At 41.6% G+C, this 21660-nt stretch overlaps 1 protein-coding gene and 1 pseudogene across 1 annotated transcript in view; one reads left to right on the top strand and one right to left on the bottom strand.

Moving 5' to 3' along the window:
• Window positions 1–21660, top strand: part of TOZ (Transducin family protein / WD-40 repeat family protein) — a 48611-nt gene that overhangs the window by 14088 nt on the left and 12863 nt on the right. Inside the window, exon 6 of the mRNA XM_087665011.1 lies at window positions 19713–19847. Coding sequence (XP_087521137.1) covers window positions 19713–19847 — 135 coding nt within the window. The remainder of the gene's footprint in view (window positions 1–19712; window positions 19848–21660) is intronic.
• On the bottom strand, window positions 14296–16754 carry LOC148014985 (uncharacterized; annotated as a pseudogene).

Below are 21660 nucleotides of genomic sequence, written 5' to 3'. Positions count from 1 at the left end.
TCATGCATGTATGATGTATCCACTCTCATCTATGTAGTTATAAGTTGTAGGTAGCAGTAGCGCATGTTGCGCATTCCGCATTAGGTTTTGGCATGTTACCCTCAAGTACTCATGTTATATACTCTAATAGCATTGCTATTTAGACTTGAAATATCTATTCTATTATCTTTTGTCCAAAATAATCAAGTTATTTTTTTTTGGTTGTACGAATATCGTATCGTACCTTATAAAATCTTAAGGTACCATTTGTTACTGTATTTTATCGTACTGTACCGCACCGTACCTTTCGTACTTGACAACTATACTTATCCCTACTAAGCTAAATATTTTATTTGTAGTGGCATAACTTTCTTCTTTAATGAAGACTCCTACTTAGCCTCATTGGAGGGCTGCCTTCGCATGTTGTGCTATCCATAGGGGACTTAATCCTACAAGATCATGTATGGAGAGTGTTATGCCCCTAGATATCCGGACGGTGCTAGTAGCATTGGTCATAGTGGTTATGAGATGGCTTAGTGCGAATGCACTAAGGGCACCTTGGGGTTAGGGCAGCCAAGTCTTGTAAATAGGACTCAAGGCCCTATTGTGCATATTCATTGTGTGATCACTACTCTTTGAGATACGTATGTGATCAGCCCGATCTCCATGGCCGCAAGGCGAGATGGGCAGAGCTTTTGTAAGAGTTTGACTTCAAAATTTGCGATAGGAAGGGGCAATTAAGATGGTTGTCGATGCTCTTAGTTGAATTCTTCAAGTCAATACCTTGTGCTTGTCCGAAATTTCGACTAATTTCTATCTTTTTCTTAGAGGGCATTGCCAAAATGATCTTCACTTTGGTAAGACCTGCAACTAGTTCAAGATGGACCTAGTAGCCTAGAAAGCTTAGGCGGTCTGGACACCTGAAGGCTGGCTATTGGGAGAAAGATGGTGGAAAAGTATTCCATTTGGAACGGATTACTTCTGAAACAAGGCAAAGTGTGCGTGCCCAATGATCAAGATATCTCCAAGAAAATTTTATACGAGTGTTACGATGCACCTAGCATTGGACACCTTGGTATACATCGAACTTTGGCCTTGGTGTTGGAGAACCCAATTTGCGATAGCCAAGTTGTAGACAAGCACGAGAGCCTTTCGATTCACCTCCCGATCTTGCTCAGGAAGATGCAGGAAGAAACGAGTGTAGTATCCTGCCAGCCGTCGAATTCTCAAGAGTTATACTAATTTATAACTCACTTACTTAAGGCCTTGTTCTCACTTACTTCCTAAGCCCCCCCCGAACCCCGTACGGGTGCCTAAGGCCCTTGGACGGTCATCTCTCGTGCTGTTTCCCCATAAGTTACTTTCATTAATGTAACACTTGGTTACTCATTATTTTTATGGGCCGTGTATTAAGGCTATGGTTGAGTCTTATGTGAGTGAGTGTCCATATTTTAGCTTAATAAAGTTGAATGACACAAATAGGAAATGGAGTAGCATTTCTATGGATTTTGTAGTAGGATTTTCTCGTATATGAAACTAGCCTTCCTTCTTGGAAAGGGTGGTAATTCCCCAATCAAGTACTTAATTACAACAATCAGCAAATAAACATAAATTCAAATATACAATTTACCTTAATAATCGTGGACAATAGACACCTTGTTGGCCCCAAAATTGGCACCCCTTTGGGTGTTTCTTTAACTTCCATTACAAATGGATGTATTATAAGTCGAGATTCCATGATCTCCTTGGCTGATCCAAAAGCCTCTTGTTGATCCAACAATTAGCAAATAAATTGGGCAATTCGCTCCTTGATTTTCACTCAAGACTTGTTGTAATTGGATCCCAACTAGCCAAATGCTGCCCCAAATTTTCAATGGATGGTAGGCGCTTGAAAATTACACAAATTTCAGGTGTTGAATTCAGTGTACGATGCTTTCTGCTGTTGGCATGGGTCCCAAGGTGGTTGTAAAACCCTAATTTCTTCAAAAATTTAGGGTTTATTGTAGAGGTCCCTTTGTTGTCCACCAAATTTGTTTGGGATCTACTTGAAATGGAAGAGAAATGCTGAGATCTCATGAGAATGGGTTGGAGAAGGTTAGAGAGAGCCAAGAGGAGAGAGAAATCTGATTTTCTTCGTGAGAAAATCCTAAAATCTGCCTGTTGCTTGCTCTAGCATGCATTTAATGTAGTCACTTGCTGCTAGGTACCTCCAAAATGCTATCGCCTAATCAGCAATGTTGTTGCCAGCCCTTGGAAGGTGTCTCCCTGCTATCCCCTGCTTGCTGAGGCCCCTGGATAGCTGTCTTCTATAGCAAACTGTTGTTCTTTGATTGGAAAATGGACCAGTAGCTCCCTCTTTCTCTCTCCTAGGTTGTAAATTGGTTGCGTGGCTGAGACCTAGCCCACAAGAACTTTTTTTGAGTCTGCATGGGCATTTTTGCCAAGTGGCAGTCTTCTAAACCCATTTTTTAGCATTACCCATCTATTTAATTTTTTTTTCAAAATTGAATAATTGTGAAAATTAATTTCAGCCCTTCTAACCATGCCCAAAATTAAACTATAATTAAATTGGCTAGGCCATTAGCAACGTGGAGTGATCCCCAATCTTTGTTGATCCTTAGTTTGACACTAATTAATTAATTAATACTAGTTCTTAGTGTCACCGCAGACACTGATTGGCCAAACTGTTGTAAGGTCAAAGCTGACACCAACTAACCACCAAAACCCAATTGGCATAACTTATGATAACTTTTGCCTTTGACACCCATTGCATCATGGGGGTCCTTGGCTTGTTACCATGATATAACAACCATATGTATCACATGTGCTAAACAACCTTGCATTTGATTAATAACTTAATCAAATGTTATCAACAAGATTAAAGTATCTAAAAATTTCATGTCCGCATGATAGATTGCATTGGGATTTTTCATAAGGCATTACAGTCACAACATTGGCCATTGTTGTCCAACCATGCCACATGCCCCAAACCTTACTGAAAATTTAGAGCCAACATAAACATGATGTAAACTTGAAAAATAGTCTAGAATTGTTGCGAGAAACCCATTGGATGCAACCATAATTCATCTTTCTCAATTGTTTTGACTTAACAACCGTAGTAAAGCATAAACTCAGCATAAACCATGGCTGAAACTGTCAATGACATTTATCAACATGCTGCTGTCCATGGAACCCGCTGTAAACTGTTGAAAACTGAACATAATTTGATCATAAAGTGATCATTTGCTCATGATGTGCTCCTTCACAAAGAAGGAATTATCAAGACTGAGCATTCACAATTTCTTCTCAAGGAAAATCTTGTGGATAAACGTCTTGTGTTGATACAAAGACGCAAGCTTCTTTCAAACTTCTGCCGTGGTCTTCAATCTGCAAACATGCACAAGGACAGAGTCATGCAAACTCATAAAGAGAAAGGGTTGGGCTCGAGAGTTGAGCCGATTCCACAAGGTTTCTTGGTCCATTGAAGTCCCATATGTTAGATCCTCCCTTAGGGGATAGAATTTGAAATAAGAGCCGAAAGATCGAAGGTGTTGAGTACGCGCTTCACCTTACATGCACAGAACAAATAGATTGAAGCATCAAGTTTGTTTTCTTTGGATATTGAAGATAAGACAGACACTTGCTTCGAGGGTATTGATAGCCCAAAAAGGACTGGTCTCCACATTTTGGTTACTTTTTTAGCAGGTGCTCACACAATGGTGCACCACCCTAGATAGCTTATGCTTATAAATAGGCAATCACTTTGTTCATTCTTCACTATCCCACACCACTCTTCAGTCATTCTTCACCCCCTCTTCCTTCGTCATCAAATACCCTTCCCTTCTCTTATCAGCCTCTTCCACTGCCCTCACACCTCTTCATGAGGACATTGTGGTTCGTGGTTCATGGTTGCCTTCACCCTTCCTCTTCTGCTTGAGGCATCCTATTTCATCATTAGGCCTTGCGTTTGGAGCATTTTCCACTTGGTGTCACCGTTCTCTGCTTGGCGTCAGCATCCTTCTCTTTCTTGCGTTTTTGCAGCGTGGCTCCTTTTCCATCACCTGGCGTCACTTTTCTATCATGGGGATTGTTGGAACATGCGTTCTTGCAGATTGGCTTCTTCTCCATCACTTGGCGTCACTTGTCTATCACGGGTTGTTGGGACTTGGGTTTTTGCAGCTTGGCGGCTCCTCCATCACCTAGCATCACTTGTCTGTCACAGAGGCTGCTAGGACTTGTATATTTGCAGCCCGGCTCATCCTCCATCATCTGGCGTCATTTTGACAGCTCTAACACTCTAGGATTTGCGTTTTGCTGCCCATGTCACTCCGACATTAGAGGACTGCAGTTTGCTCCCTCGACAACTCTCTCACCTTCCAGTGATTACTTCGATAGCCCGCTGCCCAAAGGATTACGTTTCTCTCCCTTCACTATGCAGATTTCCCATAGGTGCTGCCACCTGATTTAGACAAGACAATGCAGTTATCTTTTGAGCTTTGGCTCTATTGCATCAGCTTTTCTTCTCATAGCATGATTCAGTGTACCATCACTGTGTTTTTGTGTTTTTGAGTTTTCTTTTCTCTTAGTGTTTGTAGTACACACACTGTGTCTCTCCCGGCAAATTATACTCTCTCTCTGAATTGCCGCTTATTTTTGACATGGTGTCAGAGCATACCTATTATTTTTGACATGGTATCTAAGTGCAGGAGCGTAGAGAACTAAAGACCCTGTTCATCAAAGAAGGCAAAGACATGTTGCAGGTTTGGCATCATCTATTGATTTTCCCCTTCATTTCTGCTGCATCCCTAGGAGAGAGAGATACTCTTCTCTTTCTCTGCCACCCACCCTTCCTTTTATAGGTTGATACTCTGGTGCTATGACTTCTCCATAGGGAGGTGGACAGACCGTTGGGTGATTGTCTTCTGGCATCACCAAAACCCCCACCAATGCTTGCCGACATGGATCTTTGCTCCCTACTTCGCCGTAGTATATGCATCTACCCCTAGGCACCCATTGTGCCACCTCTCCCTTTTGGACCAAAGAGTTTATCTTGCATCAACTTTTATATTTTTATGTCGAAGGCAATAAGACACATTTGATGCACACTAAACCCTTTCGAGCCACAGGAGGATCAATTGTTACCACGGCCTTGTCGTGTTTGCCTCTCGTGTTTGCCTCAATGCGCTATGGAGGTTGCTTCTACTTCTTCCAGGGTTTCAAGAATGCCACCTTGACAATTTGCGATTTTGCAGACTGCTCCCTTGAGAGAGAGTGATTGTTGGATACTGTCCCCTCGGTAGTTCGCTCCTTCGAGAGAGAGTGATTGTTTGACTCCTTCTATTACTTCGGCTCCACAATCTACTCCACTGAGAGATAGTGATTGGTGCCCACCCTTGGCTCGCTTGAGCCTCACCTTTTCCCACGCTCCACTACTCAGGTTTGTGAGACCACCTCTGGGAGCTCTTCGATATCTTTGATATCTCAAATACGTTCTTTAGCATGATCGACGACACTTCCTTCATCATTCGATGATTCGGAGTGCGTGCGTGATCCATGAGTTTTTAGATTTCCTCTCTCTCTCATAGACGAGGATTCAAAGAGGGCTATACTCTCTTTGCCCTTAGAGGGGGCTTCTACTTGTTCGGCTTTAGAAGGGACCCTTGCACCTCCACCCTCAGGGGCCTACTCATCATAAAGTTCGTCTCCCACCATTTACTCTTTTTGGATGGCTGTCTTCGAACAATCATTTCTCCTATTGATATGTAGGATCTTTAGGTATTGCCTAGATTGGGGCCTTGGAGGCTCAGTCGGGACTTGGTGACGAGACCTTTGAATTCCTTCCAGCATGGAGTTCCGGAGCTAGTGGCATTTCTCTCGAGGTGGAGTCAGGTTCTATAGTTCATCCCGTCTACTGTTCCTTACTACAGGTTTACCTTTCAGATGGAAATCTTGGATCTTTGGGATTCTCTTCTTCTTCTTCATCATATCTCTCTTTGCTCCTCTTTAATCATTCCTTTTTGGGCTTGAGAGGGGGTTGTTGAGAAACCATTTCTTCAGTTTACACACTTCATTTAGGGTTTCGCACTGACAGCCCCAAAAAGGGCTGATGTCTACATTTTGGCCACTTTTTCAATGGGCGTCCACATAGTGGTGCACCACCCTAGATAGCTTATGCCTATAAATAGGTAGTCACTTCGTTCATTCTTCACCATCCCACACCACTCTTTCCACAGGTGTTGTCACCCGATTCAAACAGGACAATGCAGTTATCTTTTGAGCTTCAGCTTTGCTATATCATGTTTGCTTCTCCTAGTATAATTTAGTGTACCATCATCGCGTTCTTGTGTTTCTGAGTTCTCTTCTCTCTCAGTGTTTGCCGTACACCCTCTGTGTTACTCCCTGCAAACCCTACCGTCTCTCTTCATTGTTGCTTATTTTGACATGGTATGAGAGTATACCTATTATTTTTGGCAGTGGTCACTTGCAAAACACAAATTTGTGTTTTTTGCAAAATGCAGAAATAGATGCTGCCTCATGTGTGAATGTTTTTGCTTGGGTCTTGAAGATTGTCGCCTGGCTGTTGGAAGGTTGACTGGACTACCTAAATGGGGATTGGACCAACTGTTGCCTGGCTATTAGAAGGTCGAACAAACCACCTGAACGAGTATTGAATGCAGCAAATGTAGGCTTAAAATCTGTGTTTTGAAGATTTGGGCTTTTCCTCTGCGATGAAAATCTTCTCTTTTGCAAGATTTCTCCAAATTGTGTTCTCACTTAAGGCGATGATACCATGTGAGAGCGCAACGGAAGAGAAACACACACACACACACACACACACACACACACAGAGGAAGAAAGAATGTTGCATCGATTGAAGAAGAATGTTGATACAATGGTGATAGATTGCTCAATCCCTGTATTGCAGCCTAAAGCGTTAGTGATGGCACCAGATCAGGCTGATGACAATGGTAGCACCAAGCACGGAGAGTCAAAGGGTTGGAGTGTGCACCTATAAAGGGAAGACTGACGAGTGTGTTTGCCAAGTGGGGGGATTGGCCATAAATAGCCATAAATGCCCAAATTTGGTTGACCTGTACCAGTAGGTGTTAAAAAGGCTAGCCAACCAGCATTTAATGTTGGTCATTGAAGAAAAAGGCTAGAAAAAATAGAGGTGACCTAGGAAAAATCCTAGATGACAATGAGCCAATGACAATGCTCGGCAAGTGTAGGCAGACTGTGGAAAGCAAAAATTGGCCTAGGAATGCACATAGGAAGTCGACAAATAAAGAAAATGCACCTAAACTGCTAGAGCTCCTATATCTTTGTTAGACTTTGATAAGAGCTCATAACCAAGAGATGATAGGCTGACTTAACTAACATAGGTAGGCTAACATAAACTAGCCTCCCTTCTTGGAAAGGGTGGTAATTTCCTAATCAAGCACTTAATTACAACAATCAGCAAATAAACATAAATTGAAATGCACAATTTAGCTTAATAATCTTGGACAATAGGCACTCTATTGACCCCAAAATTGGCGCCTCTTTCGGTTTTTCTTTAATTTCAATTACCAATGGATGTATTACAAGCTGAGATTCCACAATCTCCTTGGCTGATCCAAAAGCCCCTTGTTGATCCAACAATTAGCAAATAAATTGGGCAATTTGCCTCTTGATTTTCACCCATGATTTGCTCTAATTGGACCCCAATTGGCCAAATGCTGCCCCAAATTTATGGCTGGCATCTGAATTCTGTGAAAGTTACACAAATTTTAGGTTCTGAATTCAGTGTACAGTTCCTTTTCTTGTTGGTGGTTCACGAGGTGGCTGCAAAACCCTAGTTTTTGCAGAAATTTAGGGTTTACAGCAGAGATCCCTTTGCTGTCCACCAAATTTGGCTGAGATCTGCTTGAAATGGCTAAGAAATGCTGAGATCTCTTGAGAATGGGTTGGAGAAGGTGAGAGAAAGCCAATATGAGAGAGAAATCTGATTTTCTTTACAAGAAAACCCTAAAATTTGCTTGCTGCCTGCTCCAGGCTGCATTTAATGCAGTCACATGTTGCCACACACCTCCAAAATGTTGTCACCTAATTATCAATGCTGTTGCCAGCCCCTGAAAGGTGCTTGCTTTGTTGAGGTTTTTAGATGGTTGTCTTTTGCAGCAAATTGCTGTTCTTTGATCAGAAAATGGACTAGTAGTTTCCTCTCTCTTCCCCCAAAAGCTATAAATTGGTTGAATGGTTGAGACCCAGCCCCTAAACATGGTTCTCAATTTGCATGGGCATTTTTTCCAAGTAGCAGTCTTCTAAACCCATTTTTCAGCATTATCCAGTCATTTAATTTAATTTTCAGAATTGAATAACCTTGAAAACTAAAATTCGCCCTTCTAACCTTGCCCAAAATTAAATGTGCCCATCCATAATTGAATTGGCTAGGCCATTTTCAACCTAGAGTAATCCCCAATCTCTGTTGACCCTTAGATTGACATTACTTAATTAATTAATGCTAGTTCTTAGTGTCACCACCGACACTTATTGGCTAAACAATTGTTCTAGGGTCAAAACTAACACCAAAATTGATCATCACCAAAACCTAGTTGGCATAACTTATCACAACTTTTGCTTTTAACACCCACTGTATCTTGAGGGTCCTTAGCCTATTACTATGAAATAACTGCCATGTGTATCATATGTGCTAAACAACCTTGTACATTTGATTAATAATGTAATCAAATGGTATCAACAAGATTAAAGCATCTCAAAATTTCATGTCTAGTGATATGTACGAATTGAGGTTATGATGCAATTTGGGTTGTGGTCAACCAATTGATGAAAATGACTTGTTTTATTCCTACAAAGATGATCATGAAAAGCCATGAGTTGGTTGGTCACTTCGTTGAACAACTTTATTGACTTCATGGTTTGCCCGATGAAGTAGTGAGTGGTTGGGATCCTAAGTTCATTGGGCATTTCTAGTAAATGGTCTTTCAAAAGTTGAAAATTTGGTTGTCCTTGTTGTCCTCAAAACATCAAGAAATTGATGGGCGGACTTAATAGACAAATCAAACCATGGAGGATATACTTCATGGATATGTCTTTTGTAGATGATTTGATTGGGAAAGTTACCTTCCTTAGATTGCTAATGATTTGGCTATTGGTTATAGCTTGTTTATGCTTATGTATGGTTATGAGCTGAAACCACTGATTGTTACAGAGCTCGGGGGAGTGAAAATGCAGTCTATAGTTGATTTTTTGCATGTTATGCAAGAGATGTTGATGATTGCAAGGAAAAACATTAAATTAGCCCAGAATCGTGCTATGTTTTATACTAGCCAACATCATACTCCTAGAGAGCTCTAGTAAGGCATCTAGGTTTACCTTAAAGTCCCATTGGACTCCGATTCAATGACTATCGGCAAGTGCTATAATTTATCTTTGAGATATTGTAGTCCTTTTCAAATTACTGAGAAGATAAGTAGCGTATCCCATGAATTAGATTTACCATTAGAAATTCGAGTTCATCCTATGTTCCACGTAAGTTATTTGAAAGAACAACTTGGATAAGGTGAGCAGATTGTTCCAATTGAGGAAGTCGCGCGACTTGACGATATTGCTTGTTACATTCCACTCGAACCCAAATTGGTTCTTGATCTTAGGACTAAACCATCCCATTGGACCATTTATCCCGAGTATTTGGTCAAGTGGAAAAACCGCTTGGGTGAAGGCTACTTGAGAGTCGGTACGTTTATTGAAGAGTCGTTTTTTCCACTTCATTCTTGAGGATATGGCTAAGGAAAGCAATCATTCATAAGGGGGAAAGTGTTAGGTCCATGTGGCGCTAGTAGCATTGGTCATAGTGGTCATGAGGTGACTTAGTGCGAATGCATTAAGGGCATGTTGGGGTTAGGGTAGCTGTGTCCTGTAAATAGGACTTAAGGCCCTATTGTGCACATTCATTGTGTGATTGCTACTCTTGGACTCTTGGCCCCTTGGCTGACGTATTTGTATACTGGGATGGTGGTATGGGACACCAACCCTTGGGATGTGGTCGTTGCCTGGAGTGTTGCAAGCTCTCAGGCTTGGGGGTGAGCCGATTTGGCTCTATGGCTGGGAGGTGAATCTGATGTCCAGTCCCTTTTATGGTGAGTTTGGCTTGTGTTGTGTCTTGTGTGCAAGTTGGATCCTAGGGGAATGTTTCAGAGAGGGGGCCGCTCTTGTTGGATGGAGTGACTTCGATTGGGCAAGAGATGTGGAGTCTAGATACTGCACTATAGGTTTTGCTTTCTTCGTTGGATCAAGAGCTATCTCATAGAGCAGTAAGAAGTAATCTATTGTTGCCTTATCTTCTACATAGGCAGAGTACGGAGCACTTTGCTCTACCACTTAGGAGGAAGTTTGACTCTATTGGTTGTTGGCCAAGATTGACTTTCCACAGATAGAACCCACTCAACTGCGCATAGATAATGAGAGAGTGTTGGCTTTGGCAAACAACCTTGTGTTTCATGGTTACATGATGCACATTGAGGTTCAATATCATTTTGTACGGGAGTAGATTGTGGATTCTGAGTTAGTGGTGGCCTATTGTCCCATGGAGGACAATGTGGTAGACCTCTTTCGAAAGCCATTGTCTTAGGCTTCTATGCTTAACCACATGAGGTCTTTGGGCCTTTAGACACTCCCATGATTTGAGAGGGGATTTGGATTGTATTTTGTTAGTTTTTCTTCTCTTGGTTGTGAGCTTCGTTAGAGTCCTAACAGAGACAAAGGAGCTCTGACTATCTGATCTCATTCTATTTGTGTACATGTCTTTTTCAATGTGACTAGGGTGAGTTCACACTGGCTTCACCCCACATGCATTTCTTTTCTAGTGGCTGGGCAGCCTATTTTCCATGCTAGTGTGGGGGCAGCCTGTCTTGATTTCTGACCAAGCATTTCTTGGTTTTTGTGCAGCTGATCAGCCAGTTTTATCAGTATTTATTACCCAATTCAGGTTGGCTAGTTTAGGGCTGGTGCTGCTATCTATATCCCACCCCCACGCTTGGCAGATTTATATCCCATCTCCCCACCTCATAGTTTAGGGCTGGTGCTGCCATTTATATCCCACCCCCATCTTGGTAGATTAGAACTTGTTGAGCTAAAACACTCTTCGCAGCTAATTAGCATCTTTATACAGCCCCAAAACACACTGAATTAATGAAAAACACAAAATTGGTGTGCTATTCGAGAGAGTTTTAGTGGTCCCCCAAAACCCTGATTTTTTAGGGCAACCTTTAACATCTATAAATAGACAAGCTGCCCACCATTCAGCCTCATCCTTTTGTGCCGGTTTCTCACTATAATGTGCAAATTTCAGCCATCAGCTACCTACCATCCATTGTCTAGCCATCACCAACTGCAGCCCATCACTATCCAGCCCTAGGTGGTCTCCATTTGCTATATCATCATAGCACCTAATCAGCTTGCGTTTTTAGCATCTGGTGCCAGGCGAAAAGTTGCCGCCATCTCTCCCACTAAGTGACTATTGTAGTACTTGCGTTTTTGCTGTCCAATAGGCAGCCTACATTTGCACACACCTCTCTTGTTGTCACCTAACAGTTCTCTGCCTCAAATGACCAGTTTTCAGTCTTCTTTGGTGGTGCACTGCTACGTTTACTAGATTTCAGCCTCCGACTATTGTGTTTTGGTGACCAGCTTGCTACCCTTTAGTGTTCATCACTCTCTCATCTTTGATTTGTGGTTACATTACTCTAGATCTATCTGCGGTGGACGTTACGCTTGACACTCCATTGCTTTGCCCTTGGGCATTCTGTACATTGTTACATTCATTTACAACATTCATTCACTTCAGATTTTCTTTTCTTTGTGTTTGTTTCTGTGTTTGAGTTTTGCTTGTCATTGTCTAACTCTTTGTGTTTTAGTCTTGGTCTTACATGATGTGTTTCCTCAGTGCAAACCCTAGTATATCTTCATATCACTTTGCCCGATAGGTTCAACACACTCAGACTTCAGCCCTCCTTCGTCTTCGGTGCTGCCATCATCATCAACGTGATTCAATACCCTCATTGATACTTGGGGTTGCATGCAGGGACTGATTGGTCCACCATCGTATTCAGCCTTCCATTTAGATATTGTGTAGATTATCACTTCATCCTCTTCTTTTCTTGCGATCTCGCTCTTCTCTTTCCTCTCCGTATTCTTGTTTTTCTTTCATTGTGTACCCTTATACTTGCATACATAGCTTTGTTCCCATCCAAAGTGCTCCCCACATTAACAGAATTCAAATGCATGGGTGATGCAAGGGGTAATGCAAAGTGTTATTTTTAAACAAGATGCTATGTACAATTTAGTGATACCACTTGAGCAATATCCTTATAGAGGAATTGTTCACTTTTCCAAACACTCTTTTACAAGCATGATAATTAAGATGTAAATAGATAATACAAAGGCACAAATGAATCAATACAATGACCAAGGTCTTGTAAACAACAAGAGAATGTCATCTCCCTCCCCCTCTTACCATCGGACGATAGAAGGAGAAGTACCCCCTCTCGCCTCAACATGTCCGTGTTGAAGGGGAGAGGAGAACCACCCAAGCAAAAAGAGTGAAGCCTGTGTCCAATTGAAAACCGATGAAATAAATAACCTTCTATAGTGCACTTGCAACTTCCTCAATAAAACAAATACTTTTTGGTGATAGAGCAAGACCTTGTTAAAAATGTCCTTAGACTATGCATATATAAGATCTGAGTTATGGACATTTAAAGTGGCTCTAAGTATTCATTTGAATGGTCAAAAAGTGGCTTTTAATGATTTTACTGACTTTGTAATTATTTTAAAAGTTTGGCCTATTTTTTGATTTGTGCTATTGAAAGCTACTCTCAGTTTTCAATTAGGAAATCATGTTGGATCATTGTGGAGATTATCTTGGTGGTGTTCAGCTTTGCATCATTAACTTATTCTGTTTATGCCAAGTTGCAAGGAGCAAGTCCATCTGTATCTTAGAATGTGTGCAAGATTGAGGCGAGCTGGAGTGTTTGTGGCTTGATTTGTTGGTGGAGATGGTAAACAGCAAGTCGGCTTAGCTTGAGAGAGTGTGCAAACAGTAGAGAGAGAGTGTGTGTGGTCACTACTTAACACTTGATTAATTAGAAGGTATGTAACTCAACGTACAGAGTACAACCCTCAGACTTTAGGGTTGTGTAAGTGGCTTAAGGCACATCTACACATAGAAGTGTGTAATGTACTGTAACTGACCAAACTGTGTAACATAAATATACAAATGAAGAATAATGTGACTGGGGGTAAACTCTCTTACGAAGAGTAAAAGGTGTCCTTGTGTCCTACATGTGGATCACCGATTCTTCATTGTGAGCGTAGGCGTGAGTAAAACCCAATAAATCCCTCTGGAGTGAAAGGTGATCGGTATACAAGGATCATCCACCAAAGGAGATCAAATTTAAAGTATTGCGAAATGCTTCAAATTTGTTGCAAGGAAGAGCTTTGTTGAAGAAGGCAGCCACATTGTTCTTGGTAAGATAGTAGACTGGGTTGATATCCCCTACATATAGCTGTCAAAAGATGACGTACTAGTGAGACAGTAGGGTTTGCGGGGAGGAACACGGAGTGAACTCGGCAAACATGGAGAAGAGAAGAGAAGAGAGAATAAACTTTGATGAATGGAACGATGAAGTTCCGAATCATGGAGTGAATGTGATGCAAGGGAAGAAGGGTGCCGTAGCACAAGGAAGATGATGAAGACAGCCACGAACCACGAACCGCAATGTCCTCCTGAAGGGGTGTGAGGGTAGGGAGAGGATGGAGAGAAGAGGTGACGGATTGAATGAATGTCGTAAGGAATGAATGAGAGAGTGACCTATAAATAGGCACAATTAGTCTAGGATGGCGCCCCTTTTTGGGGCTACAAACCCTAAACGCAAAACGCAGAAATGCAAAAAACATAAACTGCGGTTGAAGGGTTTCTCAACAATAGCCTTTCTTTGACATAATGATAATGTATCTCAATGTGTCTCGTGCGTGCATGAAACATTGTGTTTTGTGCCACTGCAATGACCTTCTGACCGCTAGTAAACAAAGGAGTAGGCTTCGTGACAGATACATCAAGATTAACCAACAAACGTCTCAACCATACACATTCAATTGTAGTAATGAAAGTTGAAAACTGCCTTGTATTCAGCTTCACAAGACGATGTGGCAACAATGGATTGTTTCTTGCTCAGCCAAGAAATGCAAAAAGAGCCAAGAAAGAAACAATTTTCACTTGTAGAGTGATGAGAATGAAAATCTTGAGCCCAATTAGAATCATTGAAAGTATGTAATTGCAGCCTCCCCTCCTCGCCCCCGGCCTGCCTGGCCATAAAGCAATCCAAGAGTCCTAGTGCCCTGCAAGTAACGGAAAACATGCTTCATAGTTTGCCAATGTGACATGTGTGGACTGTGCATATATCTGCTCAGGGCTGAAATTGCAAACTAAATATTTGGCCTTGTATTGCATAAATAAATGAGACATCCAATTGCTGGAGCATACGTATGAATGTCAAACATATCACTGTCATCATGCAAAGATAGCTTAAGTCCAGGCTCCATTGGCTTGCAATCTTGGAAGCCAAATCTCTCAAGGAGTTTACCAATATATCTAGACGATGACAATTCAATTCTTCTAGTATCGTGAATAAACTGAATGCCCAAATAGTAATGCAAAGACCTCAAAGTTGACATTTCAAAAGTTTGCTGCAAATTTTTCTTAAATGCTTTAATTTGACCAGCGTGTGTCCCTGTGAGCAAAATATCATCTATATAAAGACAAATTGACCAGCAAGGATCTCCCCTCTTTGCATATGTAAAGAGTAGATTCTGATGGGTTATTTATGAACCTTTGGTTGAGTAAGAAGGCATCAATTTTGGCATACCAAGCTTGTGGAGCTTGCTTCAAACCATCCAAAGCCTTTTTCATCTTGCATACCAAGTGTTCGGATCCTTCAGTTGTTGCAAAATCCATTACTTCCAGGGATAAGGTCTATGCTATGATCTTCGGGTCTTTTAGGTAGTAGCTTCCCTGGAAGTGACTGAGAGAAGCAATCAGCATACATTTTCAGAAATGACATGTGATCCTTCTCTAATTTAGATATATTCCCAACATTCTCACTATCATCCTTATCCTTAGCAAAAACTGAATACGTTGAAAGATGATTTTTCATCACTTTAGAAATAGCAGCTGCAGATACAACAGGGACAGATTCCCCTTTGAACTTTACATCAAGTGTGAGTGTCTTTCCCTTATGTTGAATAGTGATCTCTTTTGCATATGAATCAATCATTGCATGCATACGGTGGCACCATGGCATACCTAGCAACACATCACAACCCTCAAGTGGAGCAATGTAAAACTCTTCGCTATCCACATATCCCTGTATGTGCAACCGAAGCTTTCCAATGAGTGGAGTGACAGGTTCTGCATGACCCTTACATGCCATTCCAACTTTCCCCATGGCTCCCATCTCATCCTCTTTTGATGCCTAGACGGGCTGCCATGCCAGTAGAGATGAAGTTGGCTCGTGCACCATTATCAAAGAAGATCAATGCATGCTGATCCCTAATTTTGCCCCATGCTCTGCACAACTCAGTAGCATCATCATTGGGCTGATCACTAACAATATCGGGCGCCAATCCCATTGATGTTTTTGGCCTTTTACCCTTAGGATCTCCCTGATTTTCTGATTTTGCAGCTTGCTGCTTATTGGGACAGTTCTTTGCAATATGACCCTCCTGTTCACAAATAAAGCATTTATTTGCAGCCATCAATTCCCTACGTTGTGCCAATGTTTTCGAGCCCTTTCTTTGCTATTTTGGCCTCTTTTCAGGCTGGTTTTCAGATATGCCCCTCTTCTCAGTCTTAAACAACTTTTTATTCGGTTTCTCCCCGCTCTCTTGGAAGCTCAAATCCTTTTCACGCAGCAAAGCATCGGCTGTAGCATTAGTCTGTATGAGCTGAGACATGCTAGACACGGTGGATTTTATGCAAAAATCCCTGATTCCTTTGAGCAGCCCACATACATATTTTTCCACTTGCTCATGAAGGGGTACGGCACGATAAGAAGTGACAGGCAGCAATACATTCCAAAACTTCTTATTGTATTGCTCTAAATTCTTGCATTCCTTAGCATCAAGCTTGTTCCAAGCTGTCATGATGCCCACCTCAAAGGTACTAGTCAACCGATTCGATGCAAACATTTGCTTGAATTGTACCCATGTTGACGGTGCTCTACCTTGCATCAAGAGCGTGGACCACCACTGCAATGCATTCCCCTTCAAGAAAGTGGCTGCCTTTCGAATCTTAGAGGATTCAGTGAAGTTTTTCCCTGAATAGGCTATATCAAATTGTTAAATGAAGGTCAAAGCTTTCAGCCTATCTTGTGCACCACTGAAGGACTTAAACTTCACTGCTTTTCCACCCTCATTATAGTCTTTTGCTTCCCCTTTGGGAGTCAAGTTGTCATACACTGGCTGCTGCAAAAAGGGTGCATTTGTTGTATTTACATCATGACCAAGCCCAAATGAAGCATTTGGATGACCAGCAGTCATTCCTTGAGCCCCATAAGCATGCGGGGGTGCAGATGCATTGCCAAACATTCCACTTTGTGCCCCAGGCATCAAGCCAGTACTACCATACATAGGGTTTTGTACATTTCCAGCCATACCCGAAAACAATGGGCCTTGCACACCATGCATTGGCTGCTGTATACCATAGGGATTTGTGCCATGCATTCCCGTATGCGGCCCTTGGCTAACCATTGCATGAAAAATCGTGCTACCACCAAAGTATCCTGGCTGCCCCATCATAGCATGCATGCCCGGCTGTCCAAAATCTATTGGATTGGCACTTCCATATTGGCCTTGCATTTGCATTCCTTGCCGCATAGGTACCAACTGTTTAGCTTCATTGGCCTCTTTAGGAGCTTCAAGTGAAGGATTTGGCACTACCTTCGGTGCATCTTGTTGTCTCGAAGGTGTAGAAGTTTACTTCTTCTTCTTGCCCTTGCTGTCCTTCTTCGGAGCATTCAAAAATCGGGTAAACTGAGGATCCTTTGCCAATTCAGCAAAGAGATTTGCTGTTGTCCTCATCCAATTCTTGAATTGGTCATCAAATTTCTCTTCACTTTGCTAGTCATCTATCTCATGATGGCTTGAAGGCCTTGCATCTTGCCCAACAGCAACATTTTCAGCTTGTTGTCCATCATGAGAGCCTTGCCCAAGATTAGGCATCGCATTTCCTTCATTCTCATGAGAATGTCCATACTGAGAGGCATCATCACTGCTTGATTCATCTCACTATATGAAGACATGTTGCTGAAATTTCTCAGCTGAGCAGAAAAATCAGCACTAGCACAAAGCTTTGGCTTGCAATCAGGTGTCTCGGGCTCACCAAATCAAGAGATTGAGTGATTATCCCAGCAATGGAACCATGAAACCAGCCTTTCTTCTCGGATAGGGTGGTTTAACCTAATTAAGCACTTAATCACAACAATTAGCAAATGAACATAAACTGAAATACTCACTTTACCTCCATAAGCTTGGACAATGGACACCCTGTTGGCGCCAAAACTTGCGCCCTTTTCAGTATTTCTTTAATTTCAATTGCTGATGGATAAATTACAAGCCGAGATTTCATAATCTCCTTGGCTGATTCAAAAGCCCTTTGCTGTTCCAATAATCAGCAAAGCATTCGGGCAAATTGCCCCTTGATTTTCACCCAGGACTTGCTCTAATGGAACCCCAACTGGTCAAATGCTACCCCAAATTCACAATAGATGGGCTGGCATCTGAAATCCTCACAATTCCACGAATTTCCGGTGCTGATTTCAGTGTACAATGCCTTTGACTGATGGCACGGGTCCCAAGGTGGCTGCTAAACCCTAATTACTGTTGTAATTTAGGGTTTACAGCAGTAAACTCTCTGCTGTCCACCAAATTTGGCTGTACTTTACTACCCATGGCTGAGAATTGCTGAGAATACTTGAGCATAGATTGGAGGAGATGAGAGAATGCTGTAGAAAGAGAGAAATTCATAGCTTTGATGACAAATTTGATGGCACCAATAGCTTCAAAAGGGGGGTAAAACACTAGCTCGGTTGGCGAGCCCTCCTCTCTTGTTGCCGCCTCTCTTGAGGCGGAAGAGAGAACTTGCTGCCCCCTGTCCTGTCGCGGCGCGCGATCAGTCATTGTCACCTCTCAGACCCAAATCTGATCACCTCCTCTCCCCCCAGCAAGCTCCAAATGGCTGCCATTTAGCTTCCACCACCCTCCAACAGCCTTCTCCCTAGTTGCATGGGAACTAGGGAAAGTTTTGCCAAGTGGCAGCCTTCCTAATGCTTTTTCAGCCATTAAATTAATTTTTCAGAATTAATTAATTCTGAAAATTAATTTCAGCCCTTTTGACCCTGCCCAAAATTAAACATTCCCATCTGGAATGAAATTGGCTAGGCCATTTGCAACTTGGAGTGGTTCCCAACCTTTGTTGACCCTTAGACTAGCATTAATTAATGCTAGTCCCTAGTGTCACCACTGACACTTAATGGCCAAACAATTGTCCTAGGGTCCAACCTGGCACCAACTGACCACCAAAACCCAATTGGCATAACTTAACACAACTTTTGCCTTTAATACCCATTGGATCCTCGAGGTCCTTGGTCCGTTCCCATGAAATAACTGCCTTGTGCATCACATGTGCTAAACAACCTTGCACATTTGATTAGTAACTTAATCAAATGTTACTAGCAAGATTAAAGCATCTCAAAATTTCACATCCCCGTGACGATGCCCCACTAGAATCTAAAGTGGGAAGAGAATAGTGTCTTGAACATTAGTATCGAGGAAGATGCAATGGTCCACGATCTTGTGGACCGAAAGGTCTATTGGGAAAGTGGGTTGGGTCATTTTTGGCTACGCAGTAGATGTAGATCTCAAAAAGAGATGTCAAGGTCATATCTTATCAATCCTCAAGGGAGACAAGGAGTGTTTACATTGAGTCAGTGAGGGACATTAGGAGTTCTATCTAGGGCTAGTCACTCATGCAATTTGGTCATTTTTGAATACTATCCCTATTTTGTGCCCGAGATGCCTTTCGAGATATTTTTAAAGGTCTTCTTGCCTTTTTATAGGCTGCCTTGTTAGTTGGCAACTCTTCATGCAAATTTCCCATACAATATAGTATCCTTGCTTTTATAATATTCGCTTATTTCTGAGACTGAACAGTTCTTGTTATTCCCTATCATGATTTAGATCTAGAGTAGTCTAGCATGCTTTATCAGTTTCATTATTTTAGCTCTAGCTTAGGCAACTTTTCCTTTCTTTTGTCTTGGTGATGTATATATTGCAATCATGGCATTGTGTCTGTTGGGTCTCATAGGCCACTTTGGCTCAGTGCTTCTTGAGAGGGATTAATAAAATTGATCTATCTCAAATTCACACACACACACACACACACACTCTCTCTCTCTCTCTATCTACACGCACGCACACACACACACACACACACACACACACACACACACACACACACACATCACATCACATGCACCCCTACATGTCCATGTACACATGCAAGAATCTACACACACCTCTCTCTCTCTGGGCAGACTTTCAGCTTTTTCTGTGCTAGTCAGTCTCAAATTCCTGATTTCTGCATGGAACTAACAAGACGTTTTACTATGATTGGGCAGATCAGAGTTTATGACATGGTAACATTGAATTGTAAGCAAGAGCTCTTTGGGCACAAGAATATAGTGTTGTGCCTTGACTCTTGTCTGACACCCTTTCAAACATCTTGGTTGGCTTCTGGAGGAAAAGATAATACTGTAAGCTCTCTAGTTTCTCAAAGCTTGATTTGTTTTCAGTGTGTTTATTAATGTGCAAGTCAAATTAAAGTAATATCTACCTCAAAAGGGATGAAACCTGGAATTGTCCAGATAACTGGTCCTTTTGTTTTTCACTGTAAACAATAGAATTCAACCTAAGAAGTTTCAGCTGGATGTACTTCTTTAATATGCCTAAATTTTATTAACTGTGAAAAACCTTCAAAATGTTCAAACATATTACAAAGTTTTGTTGCAGGCATGTTGTATTGATGCTCAGAAAGTTTGGGAAGATGCACAATTGGGGGATAACTTTTTTAAAAGTTCAACAGGGTTCAAACTTTCCCTTACTTTTCCATGCTTCTTTGCTGATTATATCGCATTCTATCAGGATCCATTGATGCTCAATGCCACAATGTATCTCCTAGTTTCTGCACTTTATAGCATTATTGATTATTTCTTTTCCATTGGCATATGGGGAAGTATATCTCTTGAATGCTTCTGTTTTGAGCATATGCCAATATTTTAAGCAGTTGTATGTCAAGATGTTTTGCAGAATGCTTGCAGCATTGTGATGTGAATGATCTGCTTCCTTGTCCATGGGCATTTGAGGAAGTATATCTCTTGAATGCTTCTGTTTTGAGCATATGCCAATGTTTTAAGCAGTCGTATTTCAAGATGCTTTGCAGAATGCTTGCAGCATTGTGATGTGAAAGGTCACTTCTGACTTTTACAAGTCAAATGATTTTATTGTTGACACTATGGCTCCACCTACATTTCTGAGGATCATAAAGCAACCAATCAACTTGCAAGAAAAAAAATTGTGTCTCACACTACTCCGGATGGTTGTGTGATGAGACCCAATGTGGACATCTCATTTCTTTCAGGAGTCCGCACACATTGGGTGGCGTCAAACCTCACCCAATTAAAAGCCTGCAAAACCCCACCAAAGGCCTTTTTGGTGCAAAAACAAGCTGGATATTGAACCCATGACCTGGCTTATGGAAGGGTGATGCTTTACTAATATGCCATCTGGATGAGTGTGAAGGGTGGTACAACTCTTCTATAAGCAGGTGGACATGGCCTCCTGACTTTTTGGCCTCCGTTGATGGTGTGTGTTACCAGCCTACTTTGAGAAACTCATATAGGCTAGAGAGCTCTTTCTTGTGCTTTTATTTTTGGTTTTTAAAAGTGTCTTGATTACTTTCTTGCTCTCGAACTTCTTTCCTCTTCTCCAATATTGCTTAAGCTGTAAACTTGGTGGCCATGTCTGAATTTATTGAAGTATACTTGAAAATTTTAGTCTCATTGTGAAAGTTCTCCAACATGTCATCAGCCTGAAGAGAAAAGCCAAAAGTTTCCAGCAAGTGCTGGTGGCTTGCCATTTCTAGATGAGAGAGCTGCTTCTTGTTTTTTAATTGGATTGGATTGTGAATATTAGTTTACACTAGTAAGTCATTAATTTGTTGCATGAGGTGAGAAAATTTGAAATAGTGAATGAACGATTGCATAAATTTTCATCACAGGAATGCTAGGATGAGTCTTATGCTATACCCTATGACATTGTCTTTACAAGTAGCAAGAAAGACAGGTATTTGTCCACGATGCTGAAAGTATTTGGTATGAGAGAATAATTTTGTTAGCGTCAGTGTGTGCAACTCTGGTGAAAGGGAAAATATGATGTGTATGTTGGAATAGAGATGAGTAATGCTGTGGCTTAAGAACTAAGGTTGATGTGATTCAAGACTCTCTTCTACACACTTTACCTCCTTGCTAAACTGTAGCCATGAGTTTGCTGATCATTTTCCATCCTTCA

This window comes from Lygodium microphyllum, chromosome 24, assembly GCF_053477565.2.
Source record: "Lygodium microphyllum isolate KBCC chromosome 24, Lygodium_microphyllum_v1.1.10, whole genome shotgun sequence".
NCBI lineage: Eukaryota > Viridiplantae > Streptophyta > Polypodiopsida > Schizaeales > Lygodiaceae > Lygodium > Lygodium microphyllum.
Note: the sequence above shows the minus strand (reverse complement) of the source record. Positions and strands in the feature narration are given on the sequence as shown.